Source organism: Ovis canadensis, chromosome 2, assembly GCF_042477335.2.
Source record: "Ovis canadensis isolate MfBH-ARS-UI-01 breed Bighorn chromosome 2, ARS-UI_OviCan_v2, whole genome shotgun sequence".
NCBI lineage: Eukaryota > Metazoa > Chordata > Mammalia > Artiodactyla > Bovidae > Ovis > Ovis canadensis.
This window is the reverse complement of record NC_091246.1, coordinates 12,058,911-12,080,575: the sequence shown is the minus strand read 5'-3', so window position 1 is coordinate 12,080,575 and position 21,665 is coordinate 12,058,911. Positions and strand designations below refer to the sequence as shown.

At 41.4% G+C, this 21,665-nt stretch overlaps 1 protein-coding gene and 1 pseudogene across 1 annotated transcript; one reads left to right on the top strand and one right to left on the bottom strand.

The window, feature by feature from the left end:
- Positions 1-226: 226 nt before the first annotated feature.
- Positions 227-17,423, top strand: ZNF483 (zinc finger protein 483). Its single transcript, XM_069573869.1, has 6 exons — positions 227-303; positions 1,949-2,474; positions 2,924-3,012; positions 6,067-6,193; positions 6,574-6,669; positions 14,629-17,423. The coding sequence occupies exons 2-6, from the start codon at positions 2,087-2,089 to the stop codon at positions 16,191-16,193; spliced, it is 2,265 nt and encodes a 754-aa protein (XP_069429970.1). The 5' UTR covers positions 227-303; positions 1,949-2,086; the 3' UTR covers positions 16,194-17,423.
- Positions 11,337-11,981, bottom strand: LOC138432496 (large ribosomal subunit protein uL15 pseudogene; annotated as a pseudogene).
- Positions 17,424-21,665: the final 4,242 nt, after the last annotated feature.

The following is a 21,665-nucleotide window of genomic DNA, read 5'->3' as shown; positions in this document are numbered from 1 at the left end:
ACAGAACATCATAGATCTGAAAACCTGAGATGACTCTAGGCCTTTAGGCCTCTGGCGCAGCAATAATTCCGCAGCTGAGACCACCAGCACTTCCCAAAGACCATGCGCAACAGGCCAGGGTGGGAGCCTATGGAAACCACAGACCTTTCGCAAAGCTGGACAAGCGCATCCCGGGAATCGTAGTTCTGTGCCCCTGCGCAGGCGCATTCAGCTCCCCGCCGCCTTGCGCGCGCAGCTCCTGCAGGACCAGTTTCTAGAAGCTCATTGCGGTGGCGTTGGTCCTGGCTGCGGGTCTTGACGCAGGTAGCGGTTGCCCCTGGCCTCTAGTTTGGGGGCCGAGGCCAGGTTGCTAGTTCTGAGGGCGTACCTGGGGCGGGGTGGGGGCCGAGGGCAGTCTCGCTGTGCACTCCCAACATTGCAGCTTCTGCCGGAGATAAGCGCGCTCCTGGATGGAGCTTTCCTCCATCCCTTCCCTGAGCCCACGGTCTTGCAACTTCGCTACTTTGGTATTTTGGGCGGGAAAAGTTATTGTGTGTGCGTGAGGGTAAGGGGGGCTGTACCGAGTATCGCGGAATGTTTAGCAGCATCCCCGGCTCCACTCATTAGGTACCAGCAGCATCCCTCCTCCCCAGTCGTGATAACCAAAACGTCTTCAGACGTTGCCGAACGCACCCCGTGGGGCAAATCTACCCCCACCTCCTCTTTTGGGAACTTCCTTCTGCCTGCGTCACATTTTCACGGAGCATTTATTGTAAACTCTTGGAGATCGGAACGAGTGTCTTAGCCACTGCAGAGTCCCAGGTGTCCAGAGCGGCTCTAGGTACGTGGTGGGCGCTTAATATTTGCAGAGGAATAAATGACGTCATGCATAGTGTGCGCGGCACTCTGTGCCCCTCGAGGTGGGTAATTAATTGACGTTGTAGCTTTAGGAGAGTGTCCTCACTTGTCGCAGTGTAGCCCATCTAAGACATCTAAGACTATTGTCATTTCTTGAGTGCTTTAGGGTGGGGGTCCCGTCTGACCCGTTCACGTCTGAATCCATAGTCCCTGGTTTCAGATCGTTGTAGATGGTCAGTTATTTGTGGAATGAGAACGCATGCCACACAGGGCAGACTGCGCAGAAGAGTACTTGGGGATCAGAGAAAGCCTCATACAAGAGGTGGCAGTGGAGTCGGGTTTTAAAGAAGGAGCAAGTTTGGTAGAGGAAAAAACGGCAGCATTCCAAGGGGAGGGAATGAATGACTCTAGTGCAAAGGCGGAATGGGGTAGAGTTGCTGGAAATGGAGAGATACCCCTTTATGGCTGCAGTGTCCATCAGGGGCAGCTGCAGCTGAAGGTGAGGTCATGAGGACAGGGTTTCAAGATCATCATGTGTGACTTTTGCGTTTGAATTTTGTGTTGAGACAGTTGGGGAATTACAAGACCGTATTTTGCATATTAGAAGAAATCCTTAGGCTTCAGTGTAAGACTGAAATTGAATGAGGCTGTTCTTAGGTAATTTCAGTAGGAGAGAATGGAGAGGTTCTTAGGAAATAAAGCCGCCAGAACTTGGTTATTGATTGTGTGAGAAATTTGAGAGTCAAATATGAAATCAGGTTTTTGAGTTGAGCAACTGGTGGGGAACTGTGTGGCCATTCACCAAGAGAGGGCAGGAGTGGAGTCCGTTTGGAGCCTCTTGTAGCAGTGAGCCTTTTCTGATATGTTTAGCTGATGAGTATCTGAAGAAACTGTTACCTTCATTTACCCTCAAGTAACTTCTCAGCTTTTCACTTAGGGGAGAAAATCATTCTTTTAATATAGTAGTCAGGCAGGGCAGTTCTACGCCTCTGAGAACGTGTGTGTGTGTGTGTGTGTGTCTATAACAGAACCAAATCAAGAACAATGTTTTTTAGGATTCACAATTTGTTTCGCTTAATTTGTCTCTTATGTTTCTTGATGGTTTCTGCAGGACCATAAAGTGGATCCTTGGAACACTTGGTATTTTGCTGGAGAGTGCCTGTTGGTGGACTGTGCTGACATTCAGAATCTAAAGGAGACTGGATTTCTGTTGGTGATACATACTGCAAGCAGGAGTAGCCTAAACAAGATGACAGCTGTCTCACCAGATCCTCACACTCTGGTCTCAAGTGAACAGAACAAAGTCCTTAGGATGGAGACTCCCGGGAATCCAGAAGCTGTCATGAAAAGAGACACTGCTGACCCAGAGTCTTTCAGACAGAGGTTCAGGTGGTTTTGTTACTCTGAAGAGGCTGGACCCAGAAAAACTCTGAATCAGCTATGGGAGCTTTGCGTTCAGTGGCTGAGACCAGACATCCACACGAAAGAACAGATTCTAGAGCTTTTGGTGTTTGAGCAGTTCCTGACCATCTTGCCTGGGGAGATCAGGATTTGGGTCAAGTCACAACATCCTGAGAGTAGTGAGGAAGTGGTGACCCTAGTAGAGGATTTGACCCAAGTGCTTGAAGAAAAGGAAGGTGAGATTAATAGGTAAAAGGGGGAAGTGGGGGAGATCATCTCAAGATATGACAGTAAACTCCCCAAAAGAGTGTTTTCATTCAGTAAGTGACTTTTGTGCAAAATGAAAGAAGCAAATTACTATATGATACTACACATATGATGTTCCACCTTAATACATGTCATAAAGATTATTATGAAAAGTAAATACATTAAAGTAGTGGGTATATGGAATGAAGGAAATCAGATTTTGTGAGCCTAAGAATTGAAAGAATATTTTAGAGGGTAGTAGGGGAAAAAGCTTGGGTTTCAGTATGAAAATGTATGTGTGGCTGTCCTCTGTGTTTTAAGAGTGTAGGAAGAACTTTTTCTTTGTTTAATCTGATCTTTTTCTCCAGAGTGACAAATATAATAATTTTAGTCTGAGGAGCCCATTTGAAAGGCAGAATTGTTTTTCTCCCCCTCCTAGAACCAGTCTCTCAAGATTCTGTTATTTCCCAAGAGGAGAACCCTGAAGAAGATAAAACTGTTTCTAGTCTTCCAAATACTGAGTCCCAGGTAAGCTTCCTTTCACTGGTTTTCATTCTTTTTTTTTTTTTTTTTACCATAAATTTTCATTCTTAAGTTAATTTTTAAATTGAGGTCTAGTTGACACCCAGCATTGTGTTAGTTTCAGGTATATAATGTAATGGTTTGATATTTGTGTATATTGTGAAATGACCACCACAGTAAGTCTACTTAATATATATTAACATATATGGCTACAGACCTTTCATTTTTAAGTAAATGCTCACTGAGCTCCTCCTGGGTGTTATAAAGACACTAGACTAATTCAGACCATCTCCTTTTCCTCTCAGTCTTCACATTCTTAGGGCTCATTCTTCAAATGCTATTTTACTTCAGTTATCAGAATTGGTCATAAGTCTGATTCTAATAAGCTCAAAATTATTTACTAAAATCCAGCAATTATTCTTCATAAGACTGGTCAGGTGGAAATAGAATTATATTTCCTGAACATGACCAAAAAACACATCTGGATAGTGTTGCAAAAATAAAAAGCAGTCCTCACAATACCATTAAAAAGATGAGGATGTCTCACCTTACTGTATTAATGAGTATTTTCTGAATATTTTAGCCAATCCAGTGTGATAAGAAACAAGTGAGGTAAGTATGGATATGGAAGAAGATGTATACTATTTACAGATAATGTAGTCTTTTTGGAAAACCTCAGAGAATCAATTGAACATGTACTGAAACCCATTTAGTGGCCGAGAAAAGTAGCTGATTACAAATCAATGTTTTCTATATACCAATAATTTTCAGGAAAAAAAATTCTTACTCGCAGTGGTAAATAATAGTGCCCTAGTAGCCTGGTCAGAGAAGGCAATGGCACCCCACTCCAGTACTCTTGCCTGGAAAATCCCATGGGCGGAGGAGCCTGGTAGGCTGCAGTCCATGGGGTCGCCAGGAGTCGGACACGACTGAGTGACTTCACTTTTACTTTTCACTTTCATGCATTGGATGAGGAAATGGCAACCCACTCCAGTGTTCTTGCCTGGAGAATCCCAAGGACAGGGGAGCCTGTTAGGCTGCTGTCTATGGGGTCGCACAGAGTTAGACACGACTGAAGTGACTTAGCAGTAGCAGCAGTATCCTGGTAATAGCTCTGATTACCAGGTAATGGCTCTGAGTAGACATGTATCAGGGACATATCTCCCTGATGTACATCCACTTCCTTGTCTCTGGAATCTGAGAATGTTACTTTACCTGGAGGAGAGGTCTTTGCAGATGTGATAAAATAAGGATTGGTCATATGAGGATGTTATTCTGGATTGTATGGGTGGGCCCTCAGTGACATTAAAGTGTACTTAGAGTTTGAACACAGGAACAGGAGAAAGCGATGTGAAGATTGGAATGATAAGGCTGCAAACCAAGGAACACCATGGAATGCTGGCAACTAAGGAACCTGGAAGAGGCAAGGAATGGATTCTCCCTCAGAGGGCCCAGTTCCACCAACATCTGGATTTCAGACTTCTGGTCTCCAGACTTCGGGAAAATAAATTTCTGTTTTCTTAAACCACCAGAGTTATGGTAATTTGTTACAGCAGCCACAGGAAAGCTACTACAAGTGCTAATAGCCACTCTGCTGTACTGCCTCTCAAAATGTCTTGCTGTAGAGGCTGCTATGAAAAGTGTATTGTAATGATTAATTGTGCTTGTTTATAATTTAAAGTAATTGTAAGTGTATGTTATTGAACACAGATCCTTGTTTGATTGTGAGAAAGTAATTGCTACTTAGAATTGAGAGGGTAACAGGCAGGAAGGCCAGGGGTCTCCAAATGGAGGAAATAGGGTGCAAGTGTCAGACAGTTTTATCTCTCATAAGAGGCAGGAGGAAACAAACTAGTGATATTTTTTTCCTTCTCTATACAAATTTAAAAGGAGGTTTCTCTTAAAATACTGTGTTGCCATAATGACACCTGGTTTCACTTGAAGTTAACTATTTTCAAACCTTGAGTTATTTTTCTTATGAAAATGTTTGTCTTAAGCTATGTTAATGTACTATACATTTACCCCAGACTCTTGTCTTCAAGTCAGTTCCACCTAATGGCTCAGAACCTACTTGACCAGTAAGTTATACTCAGATATTGTTCCCCTAATCTATGTAAATGAAACTATTTGTATGGTAATCTACCCTTCTGCAAGATTCAAGTCAGTCGTTTTATGGGCCGGGATGAATCATCTGGTGCCAAGATTATCCCAAAATGCATCTTATGGATAAGGGGCCTGGTGCCATTCTGAGTTTTAAGACATTCCTTTCTTTCATTAACAGACTGCTAGCATTGGAGAAGGAAATGGCAACCCACTCCAATGTTCTTGCCTGGAGAATCCCAGGGACAGAGGAGCCTGGTAGGAGGCCATCTATGGGGTCGCACAGAGTTGGACAAGACTGAAGCAACTTAGCAGCAGCAGCAGCAGTGATTATATAACATCCAGCTGAAGACTAGCAGGGGGGGTACTCTTTCTGCCCCCTTCTGATGCCTATGTCAGAAGCTTTTTCTGTCTCCTTTATACTTTAATAAAACTTTATTACACAAAAGCTCTGAGTGATCAAGCCTCATCTCTGGCCCTGGATTGAATTCTTTCCAGAGGCCAAGAATCCTGGTGTTGTTTCATTCAGCAACAACTTTTCAGAATCAACTGGAAATTATAATTTGGAATGTAGTCAGTGATGTTACTTTTCCATGTTTAATTTAAAGCTTATAGAACTTACATTGACTCTGCAGATTTTGGGATTGGGAAATGTAATTTGTGTTCTTCATTTAATATTTTCTGTTAATTCTAGAAATCAGCATGTTAGGGCAGATTTGATCAATGTTAGTCATTCCAGAGAATCCTTGTATAGCATTTCACACCAAGGACTGAATGGAAAAGGAGGGGATTGTATCATAATCTTGTTCTATATCACTTGTTATGGTCGTATAATAGCTACCTTGTAGTTTGCTTGCAAATTCTTAAAGACTTGAAAACCATCACATCTATTACTTTTCTGAATTCTTAGGATCTGTTTGGGAGTAACACAATGCACACAGGCTGTCTTTGGTGTTCTAGGAATCCATGACACTCAAAGATGTGGCTGTCACCTTTTCCAGAGGAGAGTGGAGGAAACTGGAACCTTCTCAGAAGGAGATATATAAGGAAGTGCTGCTGGAGAACTATAGGAACCTAGAATTTCTGGGTAAAGACATCTTCTCTTCATGATTTAGTGTCTAAACTGAGTATCTTTTTGTCCGCTAACATTGGAAGATAAGTGCTATTAAAGGTTTTAGCTGAGTTTATGGGAGTCATATGCCTAAACCTTAAAATGGGTGCTAAAAATGTACTTTTATATAGTGTTTTCTAAAAAAAAAAAAGTATCTTTGCTCCATTGACCTGAAAATGTTGAGCACCATTTTGCTGTCATCAAGGCCATACCTTGCCCAATTTTCTCCTCAAATTCCAGTGCTGAAGTCTACTTTTGACAACTTCTTCTCTTCCCTGAAGAACTAAAGGCTATGAGTGTTGGAATGTCTTTGTTTTACATTTAAAAAAAAGACATTTTCTATTTTCTCTGAACAGGCTTTCCAGTTTCCAAGTTAGATTTGGTTTCCCAGCTGAAGTGGGCTGGACTACCACGGCTGCTGCAAAAAGAAGTCTCCAAAGGCTGTAGACCAGGTGAGTTGGTGAAAAGTAGAGAAGGACATGGAAACAGTTGCCTACCAAGTCATTTGAAAGAGGTTGTGAAATGTTGGGTGGACTAGGTGCTAATATAGATGATGAAAATTTCTGCCTTGCCTTCCTGGAATATTCATTTTAATAGGAGAGACACTCAGTTTGGGTCCTCTGAGAAGGATGCCAAGATTGGCCCCATCAGAGACTTACTAGGGGGAATAATTCCAGGGACTGGAAGAGGCTGGGATTGCTATGAAGGTGATGCAGGTCTGATACCTGTGACAGGAGAGGGAAAGGAAGGAAGGCTGAGTCGGAAGAGTCTTAGATTGAAGTGCAGGTTGAAAAGATTTTAGTAAAGCCAAAAATGAACCTCCCTGACAAAGTCATCTAGCAGAGTCGTATGCCTCACAGAAATGGGCCCAAGTGTAATTGCCATTCTTGTCATTGACTGGGAGCACCTCTAGTGAAGTGGCCTTGATGTGATGCTGTGGTGGAGTCAGTGAGCATCAACAGGGGCTATCAAGTGCCCCAGAGGAGATTTGAAGGGCAAATTTCCATGGATGCTATAGATACAGAAATCAGGACAAAATGTGTTTATAATGGGATGTACACTATAATGATGGTGACTGCAGCCATGAAATTAAAAGACGCTTACTCCTCGGAAGAAAAGTTATGACCAACCTAGATAGTATATTCAAAAGCAGAGACATTACTTTGCCGACTAAGGTCCGTCTAGTCAAGGCTATGGTTTTTCCTGTGGTCATGTATAGATGTGAGAGTTGGACTGTGAAGAAGGCTGAGTGCCAAAGAATTGATGCTTTTGAACTGTGGTGTTGGAGAAGACTCTTGAGAGTCCCTTGAACTGCAAGGAGATCCAACCAGTCCATTCTGAAAGAGATCAATGCTGGGATTTCTTTGGAAGAAATGATGCTAAAGCTGAAGCTCTAGTACTTTGGCCACCTCATGCGAAGAGTTGACTCATTGGAAAAGACTCTGATGCTGGGAGGGATTGGGGGCAGGAGGAGAAGGGGATGACCAAGGATGAGATGGCTGGATGGCATCATGGACTCGATGGATGTGAGTCTGAGTGAACTCCGGGAGATGGTGATGGACAGGGAGGCCTGGCGTGCTGCGATTCATGGGGTTGCAAAGAGTCGGACACGACTGAGTGACTGAACTGAACTGAACTGACGCTATAATGATGGCATGTATAAGGAGCAGTGGGAAAATATAGGAGCGAGGGTATAATTAACAATTGAATCTTGAAGAATAAGTAGGAATTCATCCAGTGGACAGCATGTTTACTATAATCCAGTTTTGTTAAAAGAAGAAAACGTACATATATATGTATGTCTAAATGTATAGATACGGGTTTTTACTATTAATATTTGGAGAGCATTCATGTTAATACTTGGAGAAGGCAATGGCACCCCACTCCAGTACTCTTACCTGGGAAATCCCATGGACGGAGGAGCCTGGTGGGCTGCAGTCCATGGGGTCGCTAAGAGTTGGACACAACTGAGCCACTTTACTTTTACTTTTCACTTTCATGCATTGGAAAAGGAAATGGCAACCCACTCCAGTGTTCTTGCCTGGAGAATCCCAGGGACAGGGGAGTCTGGTGGACTGCCATCTATGGGGTCACACAGAGTCGGACACGACTGATGCGACTTAGCAGTAGCAGCAGCAGCATGTTAATACTGGTTATCTTTGAGGAATTACATTTTTTCTTTATTCTTCTCTTTCTTAAACTTTAATAATGAATCTTCACTAGATTTTTAAAAATTATAATAAATGATTATTTATACATCAGTGGCTCAGACAGTAAAGAATCTATACCTACAATGCAGGGCACCCAGGTATGATCCTAGCATCAGGAAGATCCCCTCGAGGAGGGAATCTACCCACTCCAGCATTTTTGCCTGGAGAATTCCATGGACAAAGAAGCTTGGTGGGCTACAGTCCGTGGGGTCTCAGAGTAGGACACAACTGAGTGACTAATGCTTACACTTTCACTATATATCAATACTTTAGTTTAAGAAGAAACAGTAATTTACTTTGCTTTTTGTTGTTCAGTTGCTCATTCCTGTCCGATTCTCCTACCCTGTGGACTGCAGCATGCCAAACTTCTCTGTCCTTCACCATCTCTTGGAGCTTGCTCAAACTCATATCTTTTTATCCAACCATCTCATCCCCTGCCCTCCTCTTTTCCTCCTGCCTTTAATCTTCCCCAGCATCAGGGTCTTTTCCAATGAGTTGGCTCTTTGCATCAGGTGGCCAAAATATTGGAGCTTCAGCATCAGTCCTTCCAATGAATATTGAGGGTTTATTTCCTTTTGGATTGATTGGTTTTATCTCCTTGCAGTCCAAGGGACTCTTAAGAGCCTTCTTCAACACTTTTCTCTAGTCCATCTTCCTTTTTTTTTATTTGCCATGAGCTGTAATTTTGGATCTAACTGGCACCCTTCTTCAGTTACAATGAAAGTGAAAGTTGCTCAGTCGTGTCCGACTCTGTGAGCCCATGGACTGTACATCCATGGAATTCTCCAGGCCAGAATACTGCAGTGGGTAGCCTTTCTCTTCTCCAGGGGATCTTTCCAGCCCAGGGATTGAACCCAGGTCTCCCACATTGCAGGTGGATACTTTTATCAGCTGAACCACAAGGGAGGCCCAGGAATACTGGAGTGGGTGGCCTATCCTTTCTCCAGCGGATCTGCCTGACCCAGGAATAGAACTGGGGTCTCCTGCATTGCAGGCAGATTCTTTACCAACTCAGCTATCAGAGAAGCCCCCCTTCTTCAGTTAAATTGCCAGTAAAGAAGGTCAGGAAAACAGCTTTAGAATTTGGGTTGGGAGAGATGTATGCATGGAGAAACTGGGATAGTGGAGGGAGGTTTAGGGCTGAACTCCTCAGGAGTAACTGCCTGGCCCTCACAGGAAGATGACAGAGACTTAGATGTCATCCCTAGAAGCCATCTTGCTGGGGAGATGCCAACCACAGTCCCAGGTGCAGGGGGTGCCCTGGGCCTCCAGGACCAGACCTTGGGCCAGAGCCGTGTACCTGCTGGGGTCGTTGGGCTCATAGACTGACAGTACCCTCTCCACAATTAGCCCTTCATTTAAGTCAACCTCTTGGCTATTTACAGTGTAATTACATGAATAAAGGAAAGCAGTTGTCTTCCTATGTTTAAGTAACATCTGGTAGAGTAGTTTTGAAAATGGAATCTAAAACTGTTCTGAGTAAAATTTAGCAGCATTGGTATAAATACATGCCTCTCCTCCCAAACTGCTTATGTAAAAGAAGTATCATTTAGATGTGCAGTTTATTTCAGTTCAGTTCAGTCACTCAGTCACGTCTCTTTGCAACCCCATGAACTGCATGCCAGGCCTCCCTGTCCATCACCAACTCCCAGAGTTTACTCAAACTAATGTCCACTGAGTCGGTGATGCCATACAACCATCTCATCCTCTGTTGTCCCCTTCTCCTCCTGCTCTCAATCTTTTCCCAGCATCAGCTCTCATCTTTTCTAGTGAGTCACCCCTTCGCATCAGGTGGCCAAAGTATTGGAGTTTCAGGTTCAACATCAGTCCTTCCAGTAAACACCCAGGACTGATCTCCCTTAGGATGGACTGGTTGGATCTCCTTGCAGTCCAAGGGACTCTTTTCAAAGAGTCTTCTCTAACACCACAGTTCAAAAGCATCAATTCTTTGGCACTCACCTTTCTTTATAGCCCAACTCTCGCATCCATACATGACTACTGGAAAAACCATAGCCTTGACTAGACAGACCTTTGTTGACAAAGTAATGTCTCTGCTCTTTAATATGCTGTCTAGGTTGGTCATAACTTTCCTTCTAAGGAGTAAGTGTCTTAATTTCATCGCTGCAGTCACCATCTGCAGTGATTTTGGAGCCCCCCAAAATAAAAGTCAACCACTGTTTCCCCATCTATTTGCCATGATGTGATGGGACCAGATGAAAAGTCATTTATAACTTACTGGTGAAAAAGTTTTTGACAGACAAAGTCATAATCAATAGCCATGGTTTATAAAAAGCTCATGCAGATCAGTAAGGAACCATGAGTCTGTTAGAAAAAATAAGCAAAGAACTTCAACAGATAGCTGACCAGAGTAACTGACAGAAAGAAACTTTAAATAGCTATGAACATGAAAAAAATGTTCCAAGTCACTGGTCAGCAATGTAAGTTACATTTTAAAAACACTATTTATTATGAATCAAATTTGCAAAGGTTTAGAGAAAAAGCATTTGACCAGCGATGAGTAATCAAGTACTTTTAATCATGTATTATCTGGTGATAGAACTTTTGTACCCTTCGATTCAGTCACTTTTATGACTCACTTCTGAGGAAATATTAATCATTTGATAAACCTTCCATACAGAAATAGTAACATTGATATGATAGATTATTATATAACTCGTAAAAATTATCTATATGAAGAATTAACCAATGAGATGGGAAAGAATTATGAAAAAAGTAACTACATATTATATACATAGATTTTCTATCCTAAAATATGTAGAAAATTTCTAGAAAAAATCAGAATTTTTAATAATGGCTAACTTCCAGGTAATAGGATTTTGTATTTTATTGTCTTTATTTTTTTTGAAAAGCACTCGTTAGCACTTAATGAACCTCCCATCCATGTAGGGTCAAGCTACCAGGACAGCACCCTTAATCTTCTCCTCAGCTCTTCTGCTAAAGAATTTGGCCTTCAGTGGGATGGGCTGTTTTGGGAGCTTTCTCTTCCCCAGAACTCAATATAGTAGCCCCAGTGTACCACATCATGAGAGGAGCAACTCCAGTTTTTTGGGCAGCATTTACCATATCAACTCACTCACTCAGGTCCATAGTTTATCCAGGTTGACATTTGGGCAAAAGCTCTGGTTCCTTGCTAAGTGGTAATGCCTCATCCCAACTTTCCCAAAATTAGTGTAGTGTAACATTTGTTCTTTAGTTGTGTCTGACTCTTTGCTACCCCGTGGACTGTAGCCCACCAGACTCCTCTGTCCACGGAATTCTCCTGGCAAGAATACTGAAGTGGGTAGCCATTTCCTTCTCTAGGTGGTCTTCCCAGCTCAGGGATCAAACCTGGGTCTCCCATGTAGCAGGCAGATTCTTTACTGTCTGAGCCACCCGGGAAGCGCAACCTTACCTGGGGGATATTTGTCAAAATTGATCCTGTGGTGACACGTGCCACCAGTGTTACCCTGGCCTCCAGGAGGTTTCCAGTGTTTGCTGTGCCTGTGGTTCATGTGGCCCTTAAGTTTCCAGATCTTCCTTAGTCTGGATGGCATGTCGGCAACTGAGACCATAGAGGGACGCCCCCATGAAGTCTTCAGAGCTGTCCAGCGTTTTGTATTTTATAGTTGTCTGGTTAAAAATCAATCTTACTAAAGTGATACTGTAAGCTCATGATTAAGAGCCAAGATGAAAGAAAACATAAAAAAGAGCCAAGATGAATGATAAATATAGGAATTAATACAGGAATTCAAGATTCAGACCTTATTTTCTTGGGCTCCAAAATCATTGCAGATGGTGACTGCAGCCATGAAATTAAAAGATGCTTGCTCCTTGAAAGAAAAGCTATGACAGCATATTAAAAAGCAGAGACATTACTTTACTGACAAAGGTCTGTAGAGTCAAAGCTTTGGTTTGTCCAGTAGTCATATATGGATGTGAGAGTTGGGCCATAAAGCTGACCACTGAAGAATTGATGCTTTTGGATTGTGGTGTTGGAGAACACTCTTGAGAGTCCCTTGGACTGCAAGGAGATCCAACCAGTCCATCCTAAAGGAAATCAGTCCTGAATACTCATTGAAAGGGCTGATGCTGAAGCTGAAACTCCAATACTTTGGCCACCTGATGTGAAGAACTGACTCATTTGAAAAAGATGCTGATGCTGGGAAAGATTGAAGACAGGAGGAGAAGGGGACAACACAGGATGAAGTGGTTAGATGGCATCACCAACTCTGTGGACATGAGTTGGAGCAAGCTTTGGGAGTTGGTGATGGATAGGGAAGCCTTTTGTGCTGCAGTTCAGGGGTCACAAAGAGTCAGATACAACTGAGCAACTGAACTGAACTGAAGATTCAGAGAGGGGCACACACCTTGAGAGTATGGCATTAGAGACTCTGGGACTTGAACCCTAGGCCTTACCAGATTTTTATATTTGTGATAGTGAAGGTGCACCAGGGTTGAATTCTAGGCAGTCTGAAGCATTAAGACTGAGAAAACAGGACTGAGAATGCAGTCCTGTCATGGACAATAAATAGATGCTTGGTTAGAGTATCTGCAAGGTTGGTAGGGGCCTGGTGGCTCAGTGGTAAGGAATCTGTCTGCCAATTCAGGAGATGCAAGTTTGGTTCCTGGATTGAGAAGATCCCCTGGGGAAGGAAATGGAAACCCACTTCATTATTCTTGCCTGGAAAATCCCATGGACAGAGGAGCATAGTCCATGGGATGCAAAAGAGTTAGACACAACTTAGGAACTAAACAACAAGGTTGGTAGGGCCAGATGGGTGGTAACCTTTGAAAATCTAACATAGGTGGTATTGCATGTTTGTGATGTGATTAACGTTGTCTATAAACTTAGTGGTATTAGGCTGCTTTGAGGAGAGGCAGTGTGGTATAGGGATGGGATCAAAAGAGTGGGCTTTGATGTCAGTCTGGGTGGCTCTAGCACTTACATGTGACCTTGGGTAAGCGAATTATATTCACTCTGTGTGATTAGTTGTCATATCTATAAACCAGGGATTATGACAGATCCTACTTCATAGGGTTATTGTGAAAATTAAGTGACATTCAAGTAAATTGCTTGGTATGGGACCTGGCATTTGGTTCAGTTCAGTTCAGTCGCTCAGTCATGTCCGACTCTTTGCAACCCCATGAATTGCAGCACACCAGGCCTCCCTGTCCATCACCAACTCCCGGAGTTCACTCAGACTCACGTCCATCGAGTCCGTGATGCCATCCAGCCATCTCATCCTCTGTCATCCCCTTATCCTCCTGCCCCCAATCCCTCCCAGCATCAGAGTCTTTTTCCAGTGAGTCAACTCTTTGCATGAGGTGGCCAAAGTAATGGAGCTTCAGCTTTAGCATCATTCCTTCCAAAGAAATCCCAGGGCTGATCTCCTTCAGAATGGACTGGTTGGATCTCCTTGCAGTCCAAGGGACTCTCAAGAGTCTTCTCCAACACCATAGTTCAAAAGCATCAATTCTTCGGCTCTCAGCCTTCTTCACAGTCCAACTCTCACATCCATACATGACCACTGGAAAAACCATAGCCTTGACTAGACGGACCTTAGTTGGCAGAATAATGTCTCTGCTTTTGAATATGCTATCTAGGTTGCTCATAACTTTTCTTCTAAGGAGTAAGCGTCTTTTAATTTCATGGCTGCAGTCACCATCTGCAGTGATTTTGGAGCCCCCAAAAATAAAGTCTGACATTGTTTCCACTGTTTCCCCATCTATTTCCCATGAAGTGATGGGACCGGATGCCATGATCTTAGTTTTCTGAATGTTGAGCTTTAAGCCAACTTTTTCACTCTCCTCTCACTTTCATCAAGAGGCTTTTTAGTTCCTCTTCACTTTCTGGCATTTGGTAATTATTCAGTAAACACTTGCACTATCATATTACTATTTGGAAAGAGAATAAATTGATGTAAGGAGAGTAAGTTTGAACCTATTACAGAAATTTGAAACAAGGGTGAGAACTTGGATCTCTAACTATAAAGCACAAACCTATCATCTTCCTCAGTGTATTTCCTAAACTCTCAGTTCCCTCAGTTTCCCCATGTCACTTTTCCCTTCCCTGCTGTATGAGACTCTGAAAATTTTTCCAGGCCCTGTTTCTTACAGTTTCTGTTGTCTCTGTTCCTAGTCCCAAGTGTAGTAGCTTTCTTTATTGCAAACAAGAAATACTCTGTTTGTTATTTCTTTCAGAGTGTGAACTTGATGGTGGATTGAAGGAATCTGGTGGAAGTCAAGATGTTCTTATGGAAGAATCGACTTTGGATAAAATAATAGAAAGGTATCTAATGAGTAGCGATTGTGACTCTATGGGAGAATCCTGGAAACATGGCAGATTCGAGGATGGTTGTAGCAATAGGGAACATTCACAAGGACAAATCACACAGAAGAAAACTCATGGGAGAGGCAGTAAGGGTGAAGAATTTGACCCAGAAAGAAGTCCCTTTGGAAGTAGCTTCAAACCACCTTCGGATCTAATTAAACATCTGAGAGTCTACTTAAGGAAGAAATCTCGGAGGTACAATGAAGGCAAGAAACCCTTTAGTTTTCATTCAGACCTTGTTCCGAACCGCAAAGAACACAGTGGTGAAAAGCCAAGGAAATGTAACGAAGGCAGAAAAGCTTTAAGTCACTCTTCTTCTCGGACTGAACATCAGAAACATCAGAAAAGCCGTGGGGGGGAGAAGTCTCAGAAGTGTAGTAACTGTGGAGTAGCCTTTACTCAAAGCTCATCCCTCAGTAAGAAAAACTCCTCTATGTGTCAAAAATGTTTGAAAGATTTAGGTCAAGATACATCCATAGATAAAGACGAGGGAACTGAGACTGGAGAAGGAACCCATAAATGCAGCAAATGTGGAAAAGCCTTTGGCTATAGCGCCTCACTGACCAAGCATAGGAGAATTCACACTGGGGAGAAACCCTACATGTGCAATGAGTGTGGAAAAGCCTTCAGTGACAGCTCATCTCTCACACCACACCACCGAACTCACAGTGGAGAGAAGCCCTTCAAGTGTGATGACTGTGGGAAATCTTTTACCCTAAGCGCCCACCTCATTAAACATCAGAGAGTTCACACTGGTGAAAAACCCTATAAATGTAAAGACTGTGGGAGGCCCTTCAGTGACAGTTCATCTCTTATTCAGCATCAGCGAATTCACACTGGAGAAAAACCCTACACATGTAACAACTGTGGAAAATCCTTCAGTCACAGCTCATCCCTTTCCAAACATCAGAGAATTCATACCGGAGAGAAACCCTATAAATGTGGTGAGTGTGGGAAAGCCTTCAGACAGAATTCTTGCCTTACCCGACATCAGAGGATTCACACTGGAGAAAAACCATATTTGTGTAATGATTGTGGGATGACTTTTAGCCATTTTACATCTGTAATTTATCATCAGAGGCTTCATTCGGGAGAAAAACCCTACAAGTGTACCCAGTGTGAGAAAGCCTTCCCTACCCATTCACTCCTCAGCCGTCATCAGAGAATTCACACGGGTGTCAAGCCTTATAAATGTAAGGACTGTGGAAAATCCTTCAGTCAGAGTTCGTCTCTCAATGAACATCATCGGATTCATACTGGAGAGAAACCCTATGAATGTAACTACTGTGGGGCAACCTTTAGCCGGAGCTCAATCCTTGTAGAACACCTGAAAATTCATACTGGAAGGAGGGAGTATGAATGCAATGAGTGCGAGAAAACATTCAAAAGTAATTCTGGCCTCATCAGGCATCGGGGATTTCACTCTGCAGAATAATTCTTGGAAATATAGTAAGGTGCGGGATGTGGGTTTACACAGTTCTCCCTCATTAAAAACCTAGGGTGTAAACTACCGCCGCATTGATTAGTAGGAAATTTAGTCACAGTGGTCCCTTATTAAAAACCTGGGGTGTATACTGCCACAGCATTGATTAGTAGCTGCAGCTTTGGTGGGCTGGCAGCTAGGAAAAGTATCGTTTTGTCATTTACCCTTCTTTGCGAGGATGTCAACTTTCGGTAGAGAGTGACAAAGCATTGGTAAAGTCTGTGGAAAGAGGGGAAACTAGCATGTGGAATAATCCTAAAAGGCCAAATGTGAATATAAAAATCAGGGGAGGGTTGCAGGGGACCCACCTTACTAACCTGTTTTTTTTCAGACTTCTTTCTCTCCTAGCTTCCCCTTCTGCCATGTAGTGTTACAGAAAGAGGACCTTACTGCAGTCAGGTAACTTGAGTTCTGTCCCAGTTTGCCAACTAACTCACTGTATAACCTTGGACAAATCATTTGACCTTTCTGAATTTTCGTTTCTTTACTGGTAAAATGAAGGAGTGGGACTAATGATTTCTGAGGTTTCTTTCGCTCCCTCCCTCCCTCTCTTCCTTCTTTTTCTACCTCTGGTAACCTTGAAGCTGTGGTAATAAGTTAAAACATTTTTGATTCATTGGCATTTCCAGTTTCTCTAGTGTAATAGAAAATAACTCATTTAAACTACTGAACTTCTGGCATAGTGAGAATGCAGTATGCTTTTAAAATATTTGATGCTGGAACTGCTCAAAAGCTATGCATGGATCAAGTCAGTAGAGGTCAAACAAGTTTGCCATCAGGGAATGTCTTGATTGGACAAAGCACCCCAACCCCTGTGTTTGCTCTGGATGTTGGCCCTGAGGACTGGGAAATTAAATGGCATATTCCAGGCTGTCTCAGCCGTGAGAGTGTAACTGTCCTAGGAAAACAGACAAGGGACTGGGAGGGGGTTGGGAAACGGGTACTGAAAACAGCTATTTTGGATGGATTGTCTTTTGCAAGATAGAGTTCTATTTTTTAAAGTTTGTCTATAGTAAGTACAGTTTCCTGTAATCAGAGTATAAACATTTTTGTGTGGCAAAGGTCACAAGCTAAGATTGGGCCCTTTGATGTGTGTTAGTTGGTCTGCATGGTGTGTGTGTGTGCACATGTGTAAGTAGTTGTCACCATTTAAAAATTAGGAAATTTGATACCAAAAAGAAATTTGTCTTGAAAAGTTGCTGGGCTGACAACAATGGACCCATATTTCTGTGGGGTAGTCAACTGGTTTTGGGTATCAGCTGCCACATTTAGAGGGGGAATCTGTTCTCCTTGCAAAGTTCTGTCATTCATCTAACCTGACTTGCCCCCTGTAAGAAGCTGATATTATGATCCCCTACCACCTGGAGAGTACCTATCCTAAAACCTAAAGAGATTTCGTAGTAAAATTCAGGAAAAGAATGTAAAAATGATACAGAATAAATTTTCAATCAAGTTTTCCTTTATGAAATCAGACCTGAAAGGAATAGATGTTAGTGAGTTATTCCTTAAAAATATTAGTGGTGGAATCTGAATAATAATCTTTAACTGTGAAAAAGGAACTGAAAATCCTGGGTCAGTTAGATTTGGGTCTCAAGTTGTAGGATCCAGAAGCAGCCCCAATGACCACATGGTGCAGAGTTCCTAAAGTTGAAACTTGAGGCAGCTCTTAAGAACGAAATGGGTAAACTTTCAGGTTATGGAAGTGAAGACATGCTTAATGGTCATCTGAGATTCAGCAATATTTGCTGGGATTTAATGGGTTTAGTTTGCAGTGCTACCTCTGGATAATGGTTTTGGTTTCTTCCTTGTCTCCTTCCCTAGGGTAGCTCAACTATTGCTGAGTGATAAATTGGTCTGTATAGTTACTTCTAAATGGACCAGCCAGAGACATTCTAGACATGGAAGGAATATGGCTTATCAGAGTTATTCACCCCGGTTGAAATTTTTTTGTGAAAAGATGAAAATCCTGATTTCTTTTCTGGAAAGATACAATCTATAGAGAGAATTAAATATGTAAAAATCTTGAGAAGAGGCTTGTTCCAGGATGTTTACTTGTTACTTTCCCCAACATCCATAAGAGGATGCTTTATATCTGTACCAGTTGGGAGTCTGGAACATAAACCTGTGTTTTGTTTTTTTTTAAATAGTTTTATTGAGATATAAATTACATATTGTGGAAGTCATTCAAGTGTATAATTCAGTGAGTTTTAACAAATTCAGTGAACTGTACAGTTGGCAACATAGTCTGTTTTTAGAACATTTTAGCACCTTAATAAGATCCCTCACACCCATTTGCAGTAATCCCATTCCCACCCTGATCCCAGGTAACCACTAACCAGTCTACTCTCTGTCTCTGTAGAGTTGCCTTTTCTGAACATTTTATATACATGTAATCATATGTGGTCTTTTTTAGTTGTTCATTAACTTGTATCTAAGTTCATCCATGTTATTTTCTAAATTCATGTGTATTGTAGCATATCAGTATTTTAATCCTTTTTATTGTCAAATAATAGCTGATTGGATGGATGTGCCATATTTTGTACATTTCACCAGTTGAAGGACATTTGGGTTGTTTCCCATTTGGGGCTGTGAAAAATAATGCTGCTGTGAACATTAGCATGCAAGTCTTTGTGTGGACATAATGTTTTCACTTTTCTTAGATGCCTGAGTTGCTGGATTATATGGTAAATTTTTGTTTTAACTATTTTAAGAAGTTGCCAAGTTGTTTTCCAAAGTGACTGCATTATTTTATATTCTGGACTTCAGTGTGTGAGGGTTCCTGATGAGGTTATATCCTCACCAACCCTTGTTAATTGTTCATCTTTTAAAAACATTTTATTATAGCTAATATGGTGATTGAAGTGGTATCTCTTTGGGGCTAATGGTATTGAGGATCTTTTCATATGTTCTTTAGCTGTTCATGTACCTTCTTTGGTGAAATATGTTGCCCACTTAAAAAATTAAGTAATTATTAGCTTATAGATCTTTTTATTCTACAATAAGTCCTTTATCCAGTATGAGCTTTCTAAATACCATGTACTAGCCACAGGGCAACCTCAAATCCTCCTGTACAGCTTTTATCAAAAGCTTGGTTTCAGTAATTGCTTATATAAGATTGCCTAAGGATATTTAATCTGGCCTATTATCTAAATACTTAAATTCATTTTGGAGTTATATCAAACAGTCAAAGGGTTTTAAATGTCTTTTGATTCCTTATAGAATTTTTTTATTAACCTGTGTTATGCTTACCCATTTTACTTTAAAATGAAGAACTTGCATTTTAAAATGTTTCCTCTTTATGAGTTTCTATTGAAGAAATTTCTTTGTAGTCTCAGGAAAAGACAAGGCTTTTCTTGTCAATGAATTCACTTTTATTTACTTATTTTAGAATTTTTTTGTAATGTGGTAAAATATATATAATATAAAATTGACCATTTTAACTCTTCTGAGATGTATAATTTAATGGCATTAAGTATGTTCATGTTCTTTCTCACGCATCCCCACCATACATCTCTAGAACTTTTCCATCATCCCTAACTGAAATTCACTCATTAACCAGTAACTCCTCATTCTCCCCTCCCCCAAGCCCTTGGTAACTACCATTCTACTTTCTGTCTATGAATTTGACTATTCTAAACACTTCGTATTGGAGAAGGCAATGGCACCCCACTCCAGTACTCTTGCCTGGAAAATCCCATGGATGGAGGAGCCTGGTAGGCTGCAGTCCATGAGGTCGCCAAGAGTCGGACACGACTGAGCGACTTCACTTTCACTTTTCACTTTCATACATTGGAGAAGGAAATGGCAGCCCACTCCAGTGTTGTTGCTTGGGGAATCCCAGGGATGGGGGTGCCTGGTGGGCTGCCATCTGTGGGGTGGCACAGAGTCGGACATGACTGAAGTGACTTAGCAGCAAACACTTCATATAAAAGAAATCATTCAATACTGTCCTTTTGTGTCTGACTTGTTTCACTTAGCATCTTTTTAAGGTTCATGTTATAGCATGTGCCAGAATTTCATTTTTTCATTATTTTAATGCTAAATAGTATTCTTTTGTAAATAGACCACATTGTTTGCTTATGCATTCATCTTTCAGTGGTCATTTAGGTTATTGCCATCTTTTGTCTGTTAATTAACTGCTATGAACAGTGGTTTGCAAATATTGTTTGAGTCCCTGCATTTAGTTCTTTGAGATATATATCTAGAAGTGAAATTACTGCATGGTTCATCCATGTCTTAGTGTATGACAGGATTTCCTTCCTTTTTTAAGGATGAGTAGTTTTCCATTGTATGTATATGCCACGTTTTATTTATCCATTCATCCCTCAGTACACATTTAAGTTGCTTCTACCTCTTTGACTATTGTGAATAATGCTGCAGTGAACATGGGTGTGCAGGTATGTCTATTTCCAGCCTTCTCTTTATATACAGAAGCAAGATTACTGAATCATGATAGTTCTATTTTTAATTATTTAAGGAACTTCCCTGCTGTTTTTCTATTGCAGTTGCACCCATTTCACACTCTTACCAACAGTGCTTAAAGGGTTCCTGTTTATCCACATCCTTGCAACACTTAACTGTTTTCTGTATTTTGGATAGTGGCCATCCTAATGGTTGTGAGATGGTATCTTGGAGTTTAGATTTGCATTTCTCTGACGATTGGTGATGTTGAACATCTTCTTATATGCCTGTTAGACATTTGTATGTCTTCTTTAGAGACATGTCTGTTCAAGTCCTTTGCCCATTTTTTAAATGAAAATTTTCATTTCCTGTTCCACTCTTTCATTGTTTTCTTTGCTATGCTGAAGTTTTGTAGGTTTGATACAGTCCATTTGACTGTTCTTGCTTTAATTGCTTGTGCTTTTGGTGTCATATCCGAGAAATCATTGCTAGACCCAGTGTTGTGAAATTTTCCCCCTGTATTTTCTTTTAGGACTTTTATAGCTTCAGATCTTATGTTTAGATCTTTAATCCATTTTGAGTTAATTTTTGTGTGTGATATAAAATAAGGGTCCATCTTCATCCTTTTGTCTTTAGGTATTTTGTTTTCCAAGCACCATTTGTTTCCACATTGTGTAGTCTTTGTACCCCTGTTGAAAATCATTTGGCTGTAAGTACTAGTGCATTTCTGGGCTCTCTATTCCATTGGTCTGTATGTCTTTATGCCGGTACCATACTGTTTTAGTTACTGGAGCTTTGTCATACACTTTGCAGTTAGGACATGTGAAAAAACCTAGCATTTTTCTTCTTTCTTAAAATTATTTTGGCTATTTGGGGGTAAAGATTCCATATGAATTTGTGGGTGGTTTCCCTTGTTTCAGTAAAAAATCACTTGGGATAGTATAAATATTTTAACATACTAAGTCTTCAGGCCCATAAATATGAGATGTATTTCCATTTATTTGTGTCAACTGTTCTTTCAGC

Bases quoted from the DNA above. Each gene is read 5' to 3' on its own strand.
- ZNF483 (XM_069573869.1), top strand. From the start codon at position 2,087: ATGACAGCTGTCTCACCAGATCCTCACACTCTGGTCTCAAGTGAACAG. The intron at 2,475-2,923 runs GTGAGATTAATA...TCCCCCTCCTAG, and splicing joins AGTGCTTGAAGAAAAGGAAG to AACCAGTCTCTCAAGATTCT. The intron at 6,194-6,573 runs GTAAAGACATCT...TTCTCTGAACAG, and splicing joins TAGGAACCTAGAATTTCTGG to GCTTTCCAGTTTCCAAGTTA.